Below are 23066 nucleotides of genomic sequence, written 5' to 3'. Positions count from 1 at the left end.
GTAGTAGTAAACCTGCCCACTATCTGTGCTCCCTCTCTCTCGTGGGACGATGGCCGGGGATCCCCACCTGAGATCTGCCTCCCTCTCCTGTGGAATAATTTCTGGGGATCCCCACTTGGGATCTGCCTTCTTCTCCTGTGGAATGATTGCTGGGTATCCCCACCTGGGATCTGCCGTTGCATGAGGGAGCAGCCACCTCTGTGAAATGATGGCACTTTGGGAAGACGGGGCTCAGGAGAAGCATGTAAATTGGAACCCTAACACTCTTTCTCCTGCAGCCTTTTACTAAAGTCCACCCTAGAACAGGACAGTTTGGATTCCCTTCCTGAGCCAGCAGGGCTCACCATCAGGGTTTGTCGCCTGGAGCTGTCTTGGAGGGGGTTTCCCATGACTGCTTCCTTCAGTTTTTGCAGATGAAGGAGCTTCCCCACCTTGCCGTGCTATGACTTTCCCAAGGGGAGTGGGACCCAGCTCCACGCAGGATTTAGAGTACCGAGCTCTGCCCCTCCAGTGCTCTACAGCAGAGGTTGCCCCCGCACACACACACACACAAGGGGCTGGAGCAGGTCACAGGTTAAATGAGTAGGAAAATATCAGAGCTCAAAATTCCAAAGTCTGCACAGTCACAAAACACCAAGTTTGATTTAAAAGCTTATTTCTTCAGACGGTTTGAGTGAAGGGCCAAGCATTCTGCATGCCACAGACACAGTCGGGAACAGCAAGATGCTTCTCTGGGACCGTGGGAAACACTTGGGTACTTGCTCTGAAACAGATACTCTCCAGGTTAAGGCTATGCCATCCTGAATCATTTAGGTAGCATGAGTGAGAACAGACAGGAAAAGGAGAATTCAGGCAGGAATAACTGGGGAGTCAGTGCTGGCCTGGGGGTGTATGTGGTCTAACACCTCTATTTTACGTTATCCGGAGCCTCGAAACTGGGTACCCGTTCGAGGTCCTGAGGCTAGCTGGAAAGGCCTGGTGTGAACCCAAATTACGTTACGGCTGTGTCTTTCTAGGTTGTCATTTAAATTTTTGTCAAGGCCCAGTGAGGTGGCTCAGCAGATAAGGCCTTTATCATCATGTCTCACAACTTGAGAGTTTGATGCCAGGAACTCCCATGGTAGGAGGAGAAAAGCCAACTCCTGAAAGTACCCTCTGGCCTCCAAAGTGTGCTCTCTCTCTCTCTCTCTTTCTCTCTCTCTCTCTCTCTCTCTCACACACACACACACACACACACACACACACATACATGCACACACACAAATAAATAGATAAAAGTAAAGAAAAATAAAAAACCCTTGGCAAACTCTTAGGTGATTTGGCAAAGCCAAGAAGCCTCAAGAACTGTGAATTTCAAGTCCTCTTCCATCAGCACAGCTGAGGATAAAAATACCTTTCTTGTTGGTTTGATGGAGGAACTCCACAACCTGACGTACGCAAAGCTTTTAGCACCGCACCCACGACATGAAAGCTTCTCAGTACATGCTAACTGCTGTTATTCGTAGATCAGCATTAGTTTCTACCCTGTGCCACAAGGGAAGAGCAACAAGCCTGGAAGCCAGCACAGCATGGAAGCTGAGTCGTTTCTTCTGCTGAGAAGAGTGAAGGCAGCTGGAACTGAATCTAGTCTGAAGAAGATGTGGTGACTTCCCAAAGAGGCTGATCCCTGGCCTTCAGAAGAGGCAAGATCCCCAGTCCTGTTCCCAGACACATCTTGCCCTTGAGTAGGTGCTTGGTTTGCCTGAGGATCAGTGGGCATGGCCCACATAGAGATGGAACTACATAGAGACATGGCCCACATAGAGAATGTTCCAAATGTAGGAACAGTCCTGTGTGTCCAGGCTTGCAGCCTAGTGCAGCTGAAAGTTAGTGTCAGAACTCAGCAGAGGGTGAGACATGGGAACTAAAGGTAGAATTAACCATGAGGCTGGGTCCACTATCCCACCCACTGAATCTGGGCATAACAAGAGACAGGAAGAGGCAGATGAAATCGAGAGCGAGAATGCTCTAGGTTCTGCGTGCAGCTTGCACCCACATTGCGGCACACAAAACACTGTCCACATTGTACAGGTAAGAAAACAAGAATGTAGAGAGGCAGGGGGACGGCTCTGCTTTACACAGACAGGAATAAAATTTGCTTTACCTAATTCCCCACAACCCCACTCCACACAGTGCACTTCCTGTCACAAGGCTTCTCAGTCTGCTTTTCCTCCTTGCTCCACCCCTCTAACGTCAGGGAGGAACAGTATGTATTCTTCCAGTTGGAAAAAAACAAAAAAATAAAACCAAAAACAAGAGCAGTACTTCAGGTGGTTCAGCTAGTCTTGATGTCAGCGGTAAAGACAGTGTCTAGCAGAATTCCAAAACAATACTCTTAACTCGGTTTTTTGTTTATCCTTCTAAATAGTCCCCAGGCCCCCAGAGAAGTAACCAGGACTCTTTGCCCTTGTCCTTCAGGTTGGGGAGCAGCACCTTCAAAAACATGCAGCGCAGGCACACCACCTTGAGGGAGAAGGGGCGCCGCCAGGCTATCCGGGGTCCCGCCTACATGTTCAATGAGAAGGGCACCAGCTTGACGCCCGAGGAGGAGCGTTTCCTGGACTCGGCAGAATATGGCAACATACCAGTGGTCAGGAAAATGCTGGAGGAGTCCAAGACCCTCAATTTCAACTGTGTGGACTATATGGGGCAGAACGCACTGCAGCTAGCTGTGGGTAACGAGCACCTGGAGGTCACGGAACTGCTGCTGAAGAAGGAAAACTTGGCACGTGTGGGCGATGCGCTGCTGCTGGCCATCAGCAAAGGCTATGTGCGCATTGTGGAGGCCATCCTCAACCATCCAGCCTTTGCGCAGGGTCAGCGGCTGACACTCAGCCCGCTGGAGCAGGAGCTGCGGGACGACGACTTCTACGCCTATGACGAGGATGGTACGCGCTTCTCCCACGATATCACGCCCATCATCCTGGCGGCGCACTGCCAGGAGTATGAGATTGTGCACATCCTGCTGCTCAAGGGGGCACGCATCGAGCGGCCCCACGACTACTTCTGCAAGTGCAATGAGTGTACGGAGAAGCAGCGCAAGGACTCCTTCAGCCACTCCCGCTCGCGCATGAACGCCTACAAAGGACTGGCCAGCGCCGCCTACCTGTCCCTGTCTAGTGAAGACCCTGTCCTCACTGCGTTGGAGCTGAGCAACGAGTTAGCCAGACTGGCCAACATCGAAACTGAATTCAAGGTAACCCACCACTCACTCGCCATCCATCCTTCAGGCAGGTGGTCCGGGGGCCACAAGTACCCCAAAACAAAATGGGGTGTACATTCCTCTAAAGCGGGGTTAAAGATCTTGGGTTCTTGTCTTTGGGGTTCACAATAGGGGTAGGTGGGTCTAGTCGTCTGTGGCGGGTGTAGACCTGGGGAAAAGCAGCCTAGCGTGGGATGTTTTGAACTACATAGGGCTAATAGAGAGGCAGGGGGGCGGGATGCAGAGAGAGGGAAAGGGGAAGGGAGAGGAAAGGAGAGAGAGACAGAGAGACAGAGAGAGAGAGAGAGGGAGAGAGAGAGAGAGAGAGAGAGAGAGAGAGAGAGAGAGAGAGAATATCAGTGAGTCAGCTTTGGCCGCAGAAGCCCAGAAGGTCCAAACACACAAGGATCTGGAGTTATTAGCGGGGCTGGGACTGAGAGTTAGCGCTCCTGTGTCACGGGGTGGTTTGACCCTCACACACACATTTCTGGGATCATCCTGGACTATGCATTGTACAGTCGACTTCAGAATGACCAGGAAAAGAATTTCAGCTTTTCAAAGAATTGTGAGATAGGGTCTTTGCTACAACTACCAAGCTAGGCTCCTAGTTCTACTGCCTCAGCCTCCCCAGGCCTGTGCTTACAAATGCAGGGTGCCGAAGTGTACCGCTGCTGTTCTCTCTACTGGCTGCGGCAGAGGCCTGAGAGAAAAGAACAAACTCTTCTTAAAGAAGGGTTGAAATTCTCATTCCAGTGAGTAAGGTCCACGGTTGTCCCAGATTCCAGCCACCTGGCCAATATCTCCTCTGCCCACTAGGTCAGCTCCATAGTTGAAGACCCGCCCCAAAGGCTATGACTGAAGTTTCAGTTTCGCTGTCTCTGAAAGAGAAGGGTCCGACCCAGGCATAAGAAAGAGTCTCTTTTGACAGAATGTTTACAAAAAAAGAGCAAACACTTATCAGGCACTTGCTGCTACGTGGCAATTACCTGGCTTACCTGGGGCATCTTATTTAAGCTCAACCACCATGTGTCAAGGGTACAGCTCCCCTATTTTGCATGAGAGCACAGTCTAGGAAGCAGCCAGACCCCGAAGCCAACTCTCGCCTGCTGCTGACGAGTGTCTGAGCTTCATTCATGCTCCCAGCTCCACAGTTTCATCAGCTTTGTGGGCGCGATGAGGGGGTGTCACTAGGGGAGCTGCAGCCACAGATGGACCCAGTCTATCTCACCCTGCCCCTTGCTAAGAGAAGGCTGTGCTGCGTGTCGTGTGCCGCAAACATACGAGGAGGCGTCATACACAGAACTGGCAACCCAGCCTAGAAAAGATGTCACCCTCAAGTGAATAATTCATTGTCCAAACCAGATGTCAACGTAATAAGTGTCTCTGGGTGGGGTACAACTGAGCAGCCAATGCCGAGTCCTGCCTCTGGCAAGGGAGCCTTTGGCTAAGCTATTCAGGCAGGACTCAGAGGAGGACAAGAGAATTGGGCCCAGATGAGACAGGTGGAGGTGAGATCCACAACAGCCCAAGGAAGGGAAGGGACAGAGAAGAAGTTCCCTGTGACTGCAGCACAGCTCCTTGGGTGTGGGGGGGCATGAATGTGGGGGGCCAGAGCACACAGGCCCTGCTCGTCAAGTCTGAACACTTTGAATGTTATCCTGCAGGAAATAAAGATCCACTAAATCTTGTGAGGAGGGGACTACAATGGTGACAGATAGAGATTCAGAAATTTGATTGACAGGAAAGAAAGATGAGTTAGAGGGTGCAAACCGGAACTACAGACAAGGCAATTTGGTTATGCAATAAGAGACCAAAGATGCCTGTCTGTAGGGAGAAGCTTGGTCCACAAGGCAGGGCTGGCAGAGCTCTTCTAACAGGAAGGGGCAAGGCCCTGGGCTCTGAAAACGGAGTGCTGTGATTGTGCCTGTTTTATTCCATCTGCTCCAACGCGGCCCTGCCCACTGAACCGGAGCTCCTCCCAAGATCGCTGTACAGCTCTTGGCCTCATTTGGACAGAGTGCACAGCAACCCAGAGGAGCTCCCAAGAAACAGCTGTTGCCTCTCTCGTTGTCTATCCCGTAACCTCGGTCTCCTGAGGCCAAGGACAGCCCAGCAAATGCCGGGCGAGCTTTGCTTGCTGCCCAGTGCTCAAGTGGAGCCTACATAACTGTGTAGCAGGAATGCCGAAGCCAATTAACTCGGCTATTAATCCTGGCCAAAGGTGGGAAAGCAGGCAAAGAATGTTATTGGATCAGATTATCTGGGTAATCGTGCGGCACTCTACTTACCTCACACCTGAGAGTGTGCCCACCTAAATAAAGCACCGCTAGACTAACATTTGGAAACACAGCTGAGCCATTTGTTTCTATTAGTGAAATCAGAAGTCTGTCATACTCCAATATACACAAGGTCTAAATCGGGAAGGTCTGCGAAAGCCTCTTTTCAAAGCAAATATGATATTTGATTTCAAAAGTAAATAATGAAAATTGTGGGCCATTAAGAAGACTATGAACACAGTGAGAAGCATTTTCTAGAATGCAGTGGTTCACCCTGTGTAAAGAGCTAGCTGAAGGACACTCACTGGCTACTAACGCCTTCCTAGTTAGCACACGTGAAGTAGCGCATTTCAGATTGTGGATAAATGGTCCCGTTATAAATTAACCTGACTGATGTTTAGAACTTACACTCACTCACCCGTCTCTGCACGTCCACTCCCAGGACTATAAATCTCAGAGAGCAGCTTCGCAGGAGGTCAGATGGCAACGAGAGGATGAAGAACACGTGGGCGCGTTCTGTCAAGCACTCACGAGTCTGTTCTGTTCTCAAGGGACTGCGGGATTACGTGTTGTTGTTCAGGTAGCCACATCATGAATATGACTGGATGTCGTCAATCACATAGAGCCATCAGGATCACTGGGAATATGTCATATGTCACCCTTCATGTCCTTTAAAACATTCTAGAGTGGCCTCCCTGCGTAGGAAACATTAGACCTAATAAGCCCGAATTCAGTCGCCTTGGCTGTTGTTTGTGGAGTCGTCGTGATTTATTAAAAGAATCAAGCAAGGTCAATAATAAGAAGTGTAACCAGTGTCAAGGTCTCGGGTAAATTGTAGCTGAAGTCAGATGCAGCACGCCATTATTTTGGTGAGGAGATTATACACCCACTCCAGGACCGTCTTCAGTCTGATTGTCTTGGCTCTAGAAAGGTGTCCCTGGAGCCTTACTAGTGCCTTGGATGGGACCTAGTGAATTATCAGGCCTTCTGGAAACTCTTGATGAAGAGAAGGAAAGCTCCCCAAAGGGACATCATTCTGGTTACTGAGACATAAGATTACTTGGGATATGCTTTAACCTTCTCTGATATGTGCATCTATTTAATGGAGGCACTTGATACACATTGTAAATCTGGATCGTTCTAAGAAAGGCTACCAGTTGGTGGGGGTTCTAGTTTACTCTCTGTTGCTGTAATAAATACTATGACGAAAAGTCATATGGGGAGAACAGAGCTGTGTCAGCTCACTGGTCACAGTCTATCATCGGGGAAAGCCAAGGCGGGAACTCCAGGCAGGAGCCAGGTCGGTCACAAAGCAAAGACCGTAGGAGAATCTGGCTTCTGGTTTGCTCTCCCTGGCTCTCTCAGCTACCTTTCTGATACAGTCCGGGGCGGGGGGGGTGATGCCACTCACAGTAGGATGGACCCTCCCACATCTATCATTAATCAAGTGTCTAGTTGTTAAAAACTAACCAGCTAACATAGTAGGGGAACGAAGCCCATACACTAAATAACCAGGAATTGACTCTATGCTATACTCTGTGTTGGGGGTTGGAAGGCAAAAGGTGTGTGTGTGTGTGTGTGTGTGTGTGTGTGTGTGTGTGTGTGTGTTTCAGGCTTTCCTTAAAGTGGCTCTTGGAGACAGTATTGCCTGATTGAGGGGGAGCAGTGAGGAAGGACTACTACCAGGCAACGTCAGAACTTCGGAAGGAAGGGAGGCAGTGTGTGATGCCAGGACCCTCTTGCTCCTGCACATTCTGCTACCATTTAGGAGCAGGAGCGTCTGTGTTCCTAAATCAGGGAAGGAAGAAGCCTGTCAAGGTGTTTGTCATTAGTGATTGGCGGTCCTGAAGATGGGCGAAGGTGCCACCGAGGAGGCTTTCCTGTTGGTACAGTGCCAGCTCGGAGGCACCCTGTGCTTCTGCCTAGAGCTCAGCGGGGGAAGAGTAGGGAGGGCAGGAAGATCAAACTGTAGCCCGTCTTGAGAGAGTGCTAATGACCTTTCTGTGTATCGATGGATTCTTAACCACACGTATTATGAAAAACAGATGAATTATGTATCGATGTTTGTGCTGTCATTTAAAGATCCACTTTAAAAAAAAAAAACCTCTGGGCCTAAAATACCTCAAATTAAAAATGCAAATAATGATAAATCAGACCGATTTACCACCTGCTGGGAGTCAGGCAAGCCCCCGAACAAGGTAAAGATGATAGTCTACAATCTGCTGGAAAGCATCTCAGAGGGAGAAGGAAGAGGAGGGAGCACCGATCTGTCTCCTGATGCTGAGAGCCCAGAGGACATTTGAACCGTGGCCAGCTGGAGACTAGGAGCCTAGGAGCCAGGAAGCAGAGTAAAGGGCCAGCCTAGGCCAGAGGCAGTGAAAAAAGCTGAGCAAGTCTCCAGAGTTGGACTCGGTCTCTCACATGCTTTGGGCTTTTAAATTGTATAAATCAACACCCTAGGAAAACACAGTTCCTTGAAGCTGGCTGGTAGTATAAACAGATGTCTGCTTAATATGCAGGGAACAGCTTGAAAATGGTTTCGTTTTCCACTGGGAAAATATTTTTTAAGCTGTGAAGGCTGCAGGTGTTAAAAGGAAGGGGTTTTTGTGGGTGGGGTAGGTGTGGAGGAGATTCTGGCAGCAAAGTCCTCAAAGAAGTCTCTTTTCTGTCATCTCCAGGACCCCTGGGGATAGAGTTGCCACACCAGCCGTGTGTGAGAACATTTAAGGACGCCCTAGCTGAGCAGAGAAAAGAGAGCTCTCAGGCGCCTGTTCATCCATGCGCTGAGCCTGCCCCTCACTGATGGCAGGCAGATATGGTCCCACACGGTGCAAGTGTGGTCTCAGCACATGCGGGGAAGGTGCAGTCTGAATGCGCATAGTCTTCTCAGGGCAGTGCTCATAGGCCCCTGGACTTGAGAGCAAGATCTGGGGAGTGGCTTCGTGTGGGAAATAGGAAAAAGATGACTGACTGCCTTCGACCAGGCTCTTCATCTATTTTACCATCTGAGTGACTGGAGGAGCAGTGCCACAGAGCATGCGCTAATGATTACACAGGAAATCGGCCGCTCAGTATGCCCGTTCCCTCACTGGGTCACAGATGGTACATAAAGTTAGAAGGTCCTGCTCTTGTGGGTTTGTGCTGTCAGGTGTATCAGTGTAGCGGAGAATGTGCAGGTTGGGTGGCAGGTATCTGAGCAGGACAAAGGAGGCCCCTGCACTCAGGAAAGCGTGGGAAGGGCGCAGGCTCCCGCGAGCACTCACATGATCAAGCCTTACTTCTTCAGTGCGGAGTAAGAGCCCAGAACTGGGTCCTGAGGTCGGACCGACCCACGTTCTATTTCCCCTTAATCACAGGATTTCCAGCACCATCTGAAAGTTCATTTTCTTGTCTGAAAATGGAGGGTGGGAAGGACTGGACACTTGTAACTTAGCTGACCTCCCCGACTAAGCTGTCCCCCTTACTCTCGAGATGTCCGCCTCATGATCACCAATCTGCAAGAACCTCAGGCACCTCATCCCACTTACTGCCCAGAGAATCCTCATAGCCATTCGTTGCTCACCAATGACAAGTGAAGACGCTGGGGATGTTTACCCCTAACGAGCTCTCAGTGTGGACGAGGGTCCAATGAGATCAGTACAGTAAGAAGAGAAGGCTGTCTGGAGAGAGCCTGGCACAGCGGGTCTGCTGACCCAAGTTCCCTCTGGTTCCCTACTGCCTCTGCACCACAGATTCCCTTCCCGTGAACACAGCTCACATCTCAGCACCTCTTCTTTTTAGAGGGTCTCCTCAATTTTAGCTAAGCTTCCCACCCCCTTAGCAGATCTTTTCAGAACGAGAAAAAAAAAATCTAGGCTACACACGTGAGCGTCGTGATTAGAAATGAGCCAAGGGAGTACTTTCAATTGGGAAAATTCAGACCCCTGACTCTGGATAAGAGAGCTGCTAGGATATTACTGTGGAAAGGAACTATGTGGGCTGGAAAAAGACAGCGAAAGAGGAAGGAGGCTGAAGTGGGCAGGCACACCAAACACACACAGATTATTTTTCAAAAAATATCTCCATGGAAAATATTCATCATCTCTCTGTGTGTCTGTGTGTCTGTCTACCTCTCCCCCACAGCACACACACAAATCATTTTCCTCAGAAGTGCAACTGTCAGTCTGAAATATCAGAGCTCTAAAGAAAATGGTGATGGTTCTTCAAGGAAATTAGCCAGTAAGAAGTAGCACAAATTAAATCAAATGGATACACAGGAGTTTCCTCTGAGAAGTAAAGGTCACGGCGCCGTGCAAACTGTTGTCTTATCTGCACAGACTGTCGGGATGGAGGCGCGGCTTTTATGAGTTGCTGATTATTAGTGTTTTGTTAGCAGTCGACAGGCTCTAGAGGCTCACAGATGACCTGTAGCTATTCTTTGAAAACCCTGAGTCTGATGCAAAGGCTGGGGACTGGGGGCAGAGATGAAGCGATGGTGTTGTCTGTGTAAAGATGGGCGTTCTTCTGAGAGCCGCAGAGAGAAGCACAACATTTCAAACCATAAGGGGAGATTCTGTTAGTTAAGAGGTGAAGCAGCTGGCTCTGGGTTGGGAGATGGAGCATGCTTACAGATTTCTCCAGAAGGTAGTGCTTAACTAAATCCAAGGGCATGAAAAAGAGTAAGGTGGATTAGAAGAAAAGGGTTCCCAGCCCTGAAAAGGCACATGAGCTAGCTCGCTGCGGAGATGAATAAAGAGGCTCATTCCAAGAACATGAGCATCTTGGAATGAATCTTCTGTAAGAGTTAAGGGAGAAGAAGCAGGTGGCAGAGATGCTGACGAGAACCACTGAAGTCCATGGATGGGAAGGGGACAGGGATGCTGATGAGAACCACTGGGGCCCATAGATGGGGCAGGTGACAGGGATGCTGATGAGAACCACTGGGGCCCCCACAAATGGGCAGGTGACAGGGATGCTGATGAGAACCACTGGGCCATGGTCGGAGCTGGGTCTGGCTGTCAGGTGGACAGTGAACCACTGGACAGACACTTCAGTGGGTGAGTGATTGACTCATATCTGTAGTTAGGAAGGATCCAATCTTCTTGATGTAGAAAATGGGTATGGGTGGACAGGCTGGAAGGGGCTAGGAGACTGCAGTTGCTAAGACACACGGCTCCCTGAGAGGGGGTGAAGGGCACATGAGTGAAGTATGACCAGCACACATCAGTAGGCAGGTGAGTCATCACAGATGGAGGAGACACACAACGGAGGACATGGCTTTCTCTTGGACATCTTTCTTGTACTGAGTTTCCCAAGGCCATGATTCAGTCACTGGGATCTCACTGCTGGGAGAGGCCTAGGGAGGGAGGCAAGGTGGAGTCAGCTCCTTGGCTTCTCCTCCAAGACAGAAACCCCCCAGGACAGGGATCAGGCTGGCCTGGAGGGCCAGGAACTCTGTTCCACAGTCGGCCACACTGGTACAAATCTCCGGAAGCACGGGCTTGTGAGAAAGTGGGCTCAGAAGTGATGGCAGCAGAACAGAGAGGAGTCCACAGCATGCTAATCTTCCAACTCTGGGGACAGTTGGTTGGTTTCCTGGAGCAAGGAAGTGTTTTGCTGAAGAAAGGTTGGAACCTTATCTCTGATTTGTATTAACCTGCAGCTTAGACTTCTGTGACCATGAGGACCAGCCTCCAGCAGGAGCACAGGGCCCAAGGGGAATCCACAGAGTCAGCATACTAAGATGTTTTGTCTGAGGAAGTAAGGGACAGGAAACACATACTCTTGATTTCCTTCCCTTCTGACTTCTATTTTTATTGTTTTTACTGAGCTATACATTTTTCTCCACTCTCCTCCCTTTATCCCCCTCACCCTCTACCATGCCCCATGACCCCCACACTCACAATGTACTCAGGAGATCTTGTCTTTTTCTTCTTCCTATGTAGATCCATGTATGTCCCTCTTAGGGTCCTCTTTGTTGTCTTGATTCTCTGGGGTTATAGGTTGTAGGCAGGTTTTTCTTTATGTCTAAAAGTCACTTATGAGTGAGTATATATTATATTTGTCTTTCTAGGTCTGGGTTACCTCACTCAATATGGTTTTTCCTAGATCCATCTATTTGCCTGCAAAATTCAAGAAGTCATTACTTTTTACGCTGTATAGTACTCCATTGTGTAAATGTACCACATTTTCTTTATCCATTATTTGGTTGAGGGGCATCTAGGTTGTTTCCAGGTTCTGGCTATTATGAATAATGTTGCCATGAACATAGTTCAGCCTATGTCCTTGTAGTATGATTGAGCATCCTTTAGGTACATACACAATAGCAGTATTGCTGGGTCTTGAGGTAGATTGTTTCCTAATTTTCTGAGAAATTGCCATACTGATTTCCAAAGTGGCTGTACCAGTTTGCACTCCCACCAGCAATGTAGGAGTGTTCTCTTAACCCTACACCCTCTCTAGCATAAGCTGTCATCAGTGTTTTTGATCTTGGCCATTCTTACAGGTGTAAGATGGAATCTCAGAGTTGTTTTGATTTACATTTTTCTGATGACTAAGGATGATGAGCATTTCCTTAAGTGTCTTTCAGCTGTTTTAGATTCATCTGTTGAGAGTTCTCTATTTAGATCTGTACCCCATTTTTATTGGATTATTTGTTCTTTTGATGATAAATTTCTTGAGTTCTTTGTATATTTTGGAGATCAGACCTCTGTCCAATGTGGGGTTGGTGAAGATCTTTTCCCATTCTGTAGGCAGTCATTTTGTCTGGTTGACCGTGTTCTTTGCTTTACAGAAGCTTCTCAGTTTCAGGAGGTCCATTTATTAATTGTTTCTCTCAGTGTCTGTGCTACTGGGGTTATATTTAGGAAGTGGTCTCCTGTGTCAATGTATTCAAATGTACTTTCCACTTTCTCTTCTATGAGGTTCAGTGTAGTTGGTTTTTTGTTGACGTCTTTGATCCATTTGGACTTGAGTTTTGTGCATGGCGATAGATATGGATCTGTTTTCATTCTTCTACATGTTGTTATCTAGTTATGCCAGCACCATTTGTTGAATATGCTTTCTTTTTCCATTTTATATTCTTAGTTTCTTTGTCAAAAATTAGGTGTTTGTAGGTGTATGGATTGATATCCAGATCTTCAATTCAATTTCATTGGTTTTCCAGTCTGTTTCTATGCCAATACCAGGTCGTTTTCATTATTGTAGTAGAGTTTGAAGTCTGGGATTGTGATGCCTCCAGAAGTTCCTTTATTGTACAGGGTTGTTTGGCTATCCTGTTTTTTTTTTGGGGGGGGGGGGGTTGGTTTTTTTTTTTTTTTTGCTTTTCCATATGAAGTTGAATATTGTTCTTTCAAGGTCTCTGAAGAATTTTGCTGGGATTTTGATGGGCACTGAAATAAATCTGTAGATTACTTTTGCTAAGATTGCCATTTTAACTATGTTAATTCTGCCTACCCAAGAACATGGGAGATCTTTCCATTTTCTGGTGTCTTTTTCAAATTCTTTCTTCAGAGTTTTAAAGTTCTTGTCATATAGGTCTTCCACTTGTTTGGTTAGAGTTACTCTGAGATATTTTATGTTATTTGTGGCTATTGTAAAAGGTGATGTTTCTTTGATGTCTTTCTTAGCCCATTTATCATCTGTATAAAGAAGGGCTACTGTTTTGTTTTGTTTTGTTTTAAGTTAATCTTGTATCCTGCTACATTACTGAAGGTGTTTATGAGTTGTAGGAGCTCCCTGGTAGAATTTTTGAGGTCACTTACGTATACTATCATACTGTCAATAAATAGTGAGAGTTTGACTTCTTTTCCGATTTATATCTCCTTGATCTCCTTTTGTTGTCTTATTGCTCTACCTACAACTTCACGTACTGTATTGAATAGATAGAGAGGGGACAGCGTTGTCTTGTTCCTTATTTCACTGGGATCACCTTGAGTTCCTCTCCAATTAGTTTGATGCTGGCTGTTGAATTGCCGTATATTGCTTTATTATGTTTAGGTATGTTCCTTGTATCCCTACTCTAAGACTTTTATCATAAATGGGTGCTGAATTTTGTCAAAGGCTTTTTCAGCATCTAATGACATGATCACGTGGTTTTTTTCTTTCATTTTGTTTATATAGTAAATTCCATTGATAGATTTCATATGTTGAACCATGCCTGCATCTCTGGAATGAAGTCTACTTGGTCATGGTGGATGATTTTTCTGATGTGTTCTTGGATTCAGTTTGCCAGGATTTTATTGATTATTTTTGCAGTAATGTTCATGAATGAGATTGGTCTGTAATTCTCTTTCTTAGTAATGTGTTTATGTGGTTTGGGTATAAGGGAAACTGTAGCATCATTGAAAAAAAGTTTGGCAATGTTCCCTCTATTTCCATTGTGTGGAACAATTTTAAGAGTATTGGTATTAGTTCCTTGAAAAATCTAGAAGATTTATTTATCTGGTCTTGATTTAATTTTGGTAAGTCATATTTATCTATCTGAAAATTTGTCCTTTTCTTAAGTTATCCAATTTTGTGGAATACAGGTTTTTGAAGTATGACCTGATGATTATCTGGATTTCCTCCATGTCTGTTGTTATGACCCCCTTTTCATTTCTGATTTTGTTAATTTGGATATTCTCTCTTTGCCTTTTTAGTTAGTCTGAATAAAAGTTTGTCTATTTTGTTGATTTTCTCAAAGAATTAACTCTTTTTCATTGATTCTTTGTATTGTTTTTGTTGTTGCTGTTGTTGTTATTGTTTTTACTTTGTTAATTTTAGCTCTCAATTTGATCATTTCCTATCATCTAGTCCTCCTGGGTGTGTTTGCTTCTTTTTGTTCTAGAGCTTTCAGGCATTCTGTTAAATCACCAATGTGGGATTTTTTTTCCAGCTTCTTTATGTAGACATTTGGTGCTATGAACTTTCCTCTTAACACTGTTTTCATTGTTCCCATAAATTTAGGTATGTTGTGTGGTCATTTTCATTGAATTTTAGGAAGTTTTTACTTTTTCTTTATTTCTTTCTTGGCCCATTGGTGATTTCAGTGAGCATTTTTCAATTTCCATGTGTTTGTGGTCTTTCTGAAATTAGTGTTGTTGTTGAAGTCTAACTAACTTTAAGCCATGGTGATCCAATAAGATACATGATGTTATTCCAATTTTTTTGTATCTGTTTAGGTTTGCTTTGTTACCGAGGATGTGGTCAATTTTTGAGAAGGTTCCATGTGGTACTGAGAAGGTATATTCTTTTCTGTTTGAATGAAATGTTCTATAGATGTTTGCTAAGCCCATTTGAGTCATAACATATGTTATTCCCTTATTTCTCTGTTAAGTTTCTGTCTGGTAGACCTGTCTGGAGGTGAGAATGGGGTGTTGAAGTCTCCCACTATCAGTGTGGGGATTTAATGTGTGATTTAAGCTTTAGTAATGTTTCTTTGACATTTGAGGATGCCCTGTATTTGGGGCATAGATATTCAGAATTGAGATTTCCTCTTTATGGATTTTTCCTGAGACAAATAAGAAATATTCTTCTTTGTCTCTTTTGATGGATTTTAGTTTGAAGTTTATTTTGTTAGATACTAGGATACCCACCCCAACTTGTTTCTTAGGTCCATTTGATTGGAAAATTTTTTCCAAACCCTTAACTCTGAGATGATGTCTGTCCTTGAGGTTGAGGTGTGTTTCTTGTATGCAGCAGAAGGATAGATTCTGTTTTCATATCTAATCTGTTAGCCTGTATCTTTTTATAGGGGAGTTGAGTCCATTTATATTAAAGGATATTAATGACCGGTGATGGCTAGTTCCTATTATTTTAGTTTTTGTTGGTGGTGATGCTATTGTGTGTACTTTCAACTTCTTTGGGATTTGCTGCTGTGAGGTCATGTGTTTTCTGTGTTTTTGTGGGTGTAGCTGACTTCCTTGGGTTGGAATTTTCCTTCTAGTACTTTGTATAGGGCTGGATTTGTGGATAGGTATTGTTTAAATCTGGTTCTGTCATAGAATATCTTGTTTTCTCTATCTATGATAATTGAAAGTTTTTCTGGATATAGTAGTCTGGGCTGGCATCCATGGTCTCTTAATGTCTGCATAACACTTCACCAGGACCTTCTGGCTTTCACTGTTTCCATTGAGAAGTCAGATATAATTCTGACAGGTCTACCTTTATATGTTACTTGGCCTTTTTTCTTTGCAGCTCTTAATATTCTTTCTTTATTATGTATATTTAGTGTTTTGATTATTATGTGGCACAGGGAATTTTTTGTGGACCAGTCTATTTGGTGTTCTGTAAGCTTCTTGTACCTTCATAGACATATCCTTCTTTAGATTGGGAAAGTTTTCTTCTATGATTTTGTTGAATATATTTTCTGTGCTTTTGAATTAGACTTCTTCTACTTCTATTATTCTTAGGTTTGTTCTTTTCATGGTGTTTCATATTTTCTGGATATTTTGTGTTAAGCTTTTGTTAAATTTAACATTTTCTTTGACTGATGAATCTATTTCCTCTATCGTTTCTTCAGTGCCTGAAATTCTCTCTTCTATATCTTGTATTCTGTTGTTTATGCATGCATTTGTGGTTCCTGATTATTTACCCATATTTTCCATTTCTGGAATTTCCTCTGTTTGTGTTTTCTTTGTTGTCCCTATTTCAGATTTCAAGTCTTGAATTGTTTCTTTCATCTGTTTGATTGTTTTTGCTTGGTTTTCTTTAATGGATTTGTTGATTTCTTCCAATTTTTTGCTTGTCTTTTCCTCCAGTTCTTTGAGGGAATTTTTCATTTCCTCTTTAAGGGCCTCAAACATTTTCCTAAAGTTATTTTTTAGTCATTTTCTTCTGCTTCATCTGTGTTGATGTGTTCAAGTCTTGCTATTGCAGGGTAAGAAGTTTTCAAAGGTACTGTGTTGCTCGTTGTATTGTTGAGTGTGTTCTTACCTTGTTATCTACCCATCTTTTCCTCCAGTTGGTACAGCTGGGGCTGTGTCTCTGCTGATGACTCCTCCAGGTGCCAGTGGATCCAAGGCTTAGATAGGCGTTCCTTGTGGTGGAGTCAGGACCATGGTTCTGGTCACACTGAAGGTAGATTGGTGCTCCCAGAGATCGGGCCTGCCTGTGCTGGCTCTGGTGGAGGTTGGGAGGGTGAGCAGGTAGGTGGGTGGGCCTTCCTTGCCTCCTGGGTCTGGCAGAGGTTGGTTGGGCAGACAGGCAGGTCTTCCTCACCTCCTTCTGACTTTATTATTCTGTTTTCCTCTACATCTTTCTTGATGACTTCCTTCTCTCATTCTTGTTTTCCTTCTAACTCACTTTATTTTTTGTCCTTATAGCTTATGTATAATCTTTCAAGAAATATAAAAATTACAATGTGGTTTCATCTTATTTTTTCAAGTGAATAATTAGAATGCATACAAGTTTTTTAAAAAGCACATTTTCTGTATCCCTTACATGATTAAACATTTCATGTATTACGGGTGAAAAACAAGTTGTCCCAAGAACCCACATACATTCATGTCCAAGCAACTTGTTATAGATGAACAGAGTGTAAGCAAGCAAGGTATTTTTCTCAGCCAGTTCTTTTGCTGGTAGGCTGCAATTTGTGGTTACAAAAAAAGGATCAATCATTTTACTATTTATCTCAAAAGGTAATTTTATAAGAAATCTTAGAAGAACCACAAATCTAACTTTTATATATGAAAAGAACCAGCCAGCCCTATGTTAAATCCTCGGGGTGCACACCCGCTCATCAGCAGTTTTACATCAGGAAGCTGAGGGCAGATATGGACACAAGGAATTAATCGCCATCCCCTCCTAGGGAGAAAGAAAGGCAGTCAGCAGACAATAATTGGGCTGCTTTGTTTTTGTTCCCTGACCCTAACAAATCCCTTGCTCAGCTATGTGTCTTTCGAAAACTTAAGATTGTCTTCTTGGGTTTTTCACCTCAAAGCTATTTGACAAAAACATCTTAGTCTAACCTTATTTTCAAAGCTTCGTTTCAGCTATGATGCACCTGAAACCTGTGAACACATCTCTCAACATTAAGATTAAATGAATTTAAGCCAGCTGGGCTACTGGGACTCAACTGTTTTTCTTAATCACTAGCATAAGTCACAGTCTGTAAGGCTCCTCCATAGAAATACATGTGCTCTAGCTGTGTGACATTTCCTTGTTTTATGTTTTTATCCCCCTGCTTTATCAGAGGTAGGTGCAACATTTTATCCTACCATTACCTATGTTAATTTTTCCACTAAAATAACCTTTATCATAATTCCTTACTATATTCAAAACTGTCAATCACCAAAATTCTACTTAAACTAACGCTATTACTACATAAATTCATTGCTTCAGTTAAACAGCACAGCTTGGGAGGAAATCACCTTCATAACTATCCACAGGTAAACATGCCCAGTAGAATGGGGCATTTCCAATAGACGATTGTACTGCATGAGGTAGTGGGATCTCCCCACGCCCACTCACACCATGCCAGGCAACAGAGAAAAACAGCAGCAGTAAATACAGGAAGACACTGCAGAATCAAACACTCTGGGGCTTAGGTTCTCAGTGCCTGACCTAACTGAGATTCACCCAGCAGGGTTTGGTTTCCTGGAGGACTGGTCCCCTGAAGTCAGTGGCCATCTGCTGCTCCTCTGGCACGGCCACTGGCAGAGGACATCTCTTCCTTCCTTCCCTTGCGGGTGCGGAAGCTGTATGATGGCACTAGCTTTATATGCATGGATTTGTCTTGTACAATTGTGTCAGGAATACATAACCAATCTGTGGTCATGTCTTTTTCTCTGAGTACTATAGCTTTGGTATACACACCCCTCAAGTTAGAATATCACTCAATAAACATTGGTACCTAGAAAACTCTGCCATCGCCATCAACAAAAGCAAATTCATGTTAGTCCAATAGCTTCCCAACCTGAAGCATGTCTGTGGGAGTTCAAAGGCAGCAGCAGGGCCAAGTCTGTGAGAGGTCACCCGAGAGAACATCGGAGAAGGAAGACCATGGGGGAAATGGTTGCTCATCTGTCCATCTCACTGCAGGTAGGGAATTCTCAGACACATTTTAAACAGACAAAGAAGACATTGCATTTCAAATCAAGTCATTAACTTCATTTTTTCTTAGGTTTGTGTTCAGTGTTGCTGTAGTGATTGGATTTTGTACCACATACAGATAAGAAGTCATGTTTTTATGTAACCCATGTGTCATGAGACGCTGGTAAATGCCACTTCAGCTCCTGGGTACCAAAGAGTCCATTTAATGCCAATCAAGAAATCAGAGAGCTGTAGTTGACAGAAAAGTGGAAACTCTGTCACTAAAGGTAACAATCCAGAAATCTCTTTTTACATTGATGAAATGAATGTCTTTTCTTTTTCTCCATTTGTAAGCCACATGATTGGAACCAAGAACACATTTCACACTCAAACACAGCATAGCGACAAGGTACCCCGAAATAAGTGCTCCTGAAAATCCTAGCTAGCCATCTGTCAAAGCCAGAGAGAGAGAGAAGGGGTGCACTTTTCCCTTTACCGAGTTAATAGGAATAGTGGCCTCCATCTGCACTCTCCCCCACTGCAGATATAGCCACCAGCTGTACTCTCCTCCACTGCAGTGACAGCTCCAGCTGCACTCTCCCCACTGCAGTGACAGCCTCCAGTTGTACTCTCCTCCACTGCAGTACACTGCCTTCAGCTGCACTATACTACACTGCAGTGACAGCTTCAGCTGCACTCTCCTCCACTGCAGTGCACTGCCTCCAGCTGCACTATACTACACTGCAGTGACAGCCTCCAGCTGCACTCTCCCCACTGCAGTGACAGCCTCCAGCTGCACTCTCCCCCACTGCAGTGCACTGCCTCCAGCTGCACTATACTTCACTGCTGCTGATCAGGCAGTCAGAAGTTTGCGGCCACAAGCTCAGGTATCAGTAGAGGCAGTGATAGAAGATGCAGAAAACTGATTAAAGCTAACAGCATTTGTGGTCTCCCAGAGTTATAGTGCTTGAAGGAAGCCAGAGGTTCAAACCAAAATGGAGCCCAAAGACTGTGGTGTCTTCGTTTACCACATCACTCTGATCTTTCCAGTGCCCTCAGCTACATAGTGTGAAATTAACAATAACAACTGGCTTCCCAGGCTCCTAGGAAAGATGGCCCATCACTGATGGCAAAGTGTTTCCCACCTTCCCACTTCTCTTCCTCTCCTTTTCCCTTTCCTCCACCCTCCCTGTCAATTTTGCTACCCTCACCCCATCCTCTCCCTCCTTCCTGTCCTTCTCTTTCTCCCATGGGGTACTGGATGGGTTCAGTGCTTTGTCTGCTGAGAGCATCTGGCTCCTCCTGCATGTTACCTGACAACACCAGCTTGGGCCTTTTCCTGTCAAGCCTGGGACTGTGGACTAAGTCTATCTGGGAACAATGTCTTTTCTCAGGCAATTATTGGATTTGAAGTTCATTCTCCAAAGAGTCCACTCAACACTTTGGCACAGCACATTAGAAACTTGATGTTTTATGGGCCTAAAACAGATATTTTAACATAAACATGGAAATGAGCTCCAGAAAATGTGCAAGAATAGAAAAAATTCAAATTAGGCTGAAAACATCAGGAGCCAGAACCGATTCCTTTAAATAGTATCTCCTCTATACAGACAAATTTGGAAACCACACTTGAAGCAGTGTTGGGTCTGTTCTTCACACACATATACCACACAAGTTTTGTCGAGTGCTCACGGGGTAGCTGTGCTTTAAACATTACTGCGAGGAACTAGACAGCTTGGAATCTCGTGGTCAGACTCATCCAGGCCATGCCACACGTGACAAGTGATGCTACATTCATAAAAGAGCAGGGTGGGGTGTGGACAGGGGGACAACTTCAGGAGAAGAGTAAAAAAGACCCAGGTTCTGTCACGTGACCTTGACTGAGTCCTCCCAAGGCTCAACATCTTAGTCTTGTTCTGAAGGCCCATGTTACTGGGCTACATAATCCATTAGTAACCTCCAATACTTCAAGCCTTTTGTGCAGAACATTACCAAACCACACACACACACACAACTTCGTAAACTATAGTGGATTAAGCTCAGAATACTAGACCACTATAGACAATCTCCTAACTGGAATGTAAGAAGGAACTATTGCTCCCATTTTACGGATAAGCAAATGGTCTAAGTAGTTAAAACATCCATCCGCAAAGGGTAGCTTTCCTCCAGCTGCCAAGTCCTGTACAAGGGGCTAAAGATGCAGAGGGAATGAGATCTGGGCTCTGTCCTCAAAACAAGGAAAGAAGTGAAAGAGTAAGGTCATCACAGATGATTCATGGTAAGGAATCAAAACCAAGAAAGCACACAGACAAGCAGTGAACGGGCCAAGGGAGCAGAGGCTGCAGTGACTCAGAAGGAGTTTCACAAATGGGCAACAGAAAGGGAAGCATGAAGAGTGAGTGTACAAGTGAGTGTGCACAGAGGCAGAGTGGGCTTAGAGGATTTGGGGAACAGGTGTGTCCGGAGGAAAGTTTGGTTTCTGAGAAGGGGACTGGAGTTAGTAAGGTATGTCAAGGCATACTAGGACACTGAGTTTTCCCTTACAGATTCTGGTGTTTGGGTAGAGGAGATTGTGGTTGATAAACTGGCCAATCAGCAAACTAGTGAATAAGTTAACACTCTATAGGTTTTGGTAACAAACTGGCAGAGATAAGGTTGGGTCTAGAACATCCACGCTGGACGCCAAGCAAGTAAGGACAGAAAGCAAATCGGGTCAGAGGAGTCCACAGGAGACCTGAGTGTTCAGTGTAGGGTGTGCAGACTTTGAGGTTCCTGCTTGGTTGGTTGAAGTGATGATCCAGTCAGCTCCTTACATTGCAGGCTGGGTCTAGAGGGGAAGTCCGGGAATAACAGCTCGCAGGTGAGAGCAGCAGCTCGCAGGTGAGAGCAGCGGCCGTGCGATTGCGGGAGATCGTGCAGCAGGCTCGTCCTCCTAGTTCAAAGAACAGCTCTAACATCTATTTCTGTGGCATTCAGTCATTAATTACACCAAGTCAGTTTCAAACAAAAGCTAGAATCTGACTTTTCTGATCACTTATAAGCACACCACACACAAACACACACACATACATCCCACATATACACACATATCATATGCCACACACATCACATACCATGCACACACACCCCACATACACACTACCCATATCATACACACATCCCATATACAGACACACACCACATACCATACACACATACACACACACACCACACACCATGCACACATACACACACACACCACACACCCTATGTATTCCAGAACTTTTAGAAAGTCACTCCATCCATCTATGCCCAGGATAACTGCACTTCGTAACAAACTGCTGTGTTTCAAGGCCTAAACTAAATGTTCCCTGAATGTTCTCAGATCGAGTAGTCAAGGTTTCATACACTAACACTACCCCCAGGTTCTCACAAACAAAATTCTCTCTTCTCTTCTCTCCTCTCTCTCTCTCTCTCCCCTCTCTCACCCCACCACCCCTCTCTCAATCTCTCGAGTGCATGAACGTTTTGCCTGCATGACGTCTGGGCACCAAGCCACACACTATGGACTGGAGTTACAGACAGCTGTGATCAGTCCTCTCAGTGCTGGAAATCGAACCCAGGTTCTCTGCAAGAGCAGTCAGTTCTCTTGACCTTTGAGCAATCCCTCCATACCCTAAAAACAAGATTCTTAATCCAGACTGCATATGTTAAATCAATTTGTTATTTTACAAGTCCGATAGCGTGTCATTCCTGGGCTGGAAAATACAAAGAAGTAGTAAGTTTGATTTGTTAAGTGTCAAAATACAAAGCTCTAGGACAGTTATTAAAAGGCAAAGAAGGCAAGACTGTAGGAGCCCAGGGCCTGAACAGCAGGTTTCTCCAGGGATGCAGGGCAGGCACCCTGGAGTTCTCCTTGGGAGAGTTGTGAGAGAGTCTTAGCAGTGGTGAGGAGGAAGGCAGGACCCAGCGCGTGAGCCCCTGCAGTGAGAGGCAGAGTCAGGCCCTCAGCCGGGAAATCACAAGCCCTGATTTACCTAACTTCATTTTTGCTCTTTGTTTTATCATCAGAAGGCTCCACATTTTTAATTGGTACTTTGCCATCTAGCTATTAGTCCTTCTTAATCAATAGCATTTTCAGCAATCACAAGCAATTTTCAAATGTGCTTCTATACATATACCCCACTGTAATGACTCTCCCAAGGAATCTCATGCACATTTCTTATTCTGAATCTATAATCAGATGAGTCGTAGCATAATGCTCTGTCTCTCAGGGTGTCACCTGGGTCATGACATAATGCTCTCTCTCTCTCAGGGTGTCACCTGGGTCATGACATAAGGCTCTCTCAGGGTGTCACCTGGCAATGCCAATTTCAAATTAGTGCCTCTGTGAACGTTTTCAAAAGATACAGTTAATATACGGTACATATGTGTGTTCCCATCTCCACGGGGACTTTTGTCCTCAGCACATGTATTCCAAAACAAAACAGAAAGGGTTTAAAAATCATAACACATCCAAAGTCTTCTTTTCTGGTTACACTGGTAATGTATTATTAATATAAAAATGTATTTGTATGGAA

The 23066-nt window shown here is 45.0% G+C and overlaps 1 protein-coding gene across 2 annotated transcripts in view; it reads left to right on the top strand.

The window, feature by feature from the left end:
- The window catches only part of Trpc7 (transient receptor potential cation channel subfamily C member 7), a 120582-nt gene that overhangs the window by 5321 nt on the left and 92195 nt on the right, over positions 1–23066 (top strand). For both annotated transcript variants that reach the window (XM_085699613.2, XM_048447705.3), the window contains exon 2: positions 2458–3235. In XM_085699613.2, coding sequence (XP_085555739.2) covers positions 2458–3235 — 778 coding nt within the window. The remainder of the gene's footprint in view (positions 1–2457; positions 3236–23066) is intronic.

The sequence above is a fragment of the Myodes glareolus genome, chromosome 14, assembly GCF_982192425.1.
Source record: "Myodes glareolus chromosome 14, mMyoGla1.1, whole genome shotgun sequence".
Classification (NCBI taxonomy): domain Eukaryota; kingdom Metazoa; phylum Chordata; class Mammalia; order Rodentia; family Cricetidae; genus Myodes; species Myodes glareolus.
The sequence above is the reverse complement of the archived record's forward strand: the minus strand, read 5'-3'. Positions and strand labels throughout refer to the sequence as shown.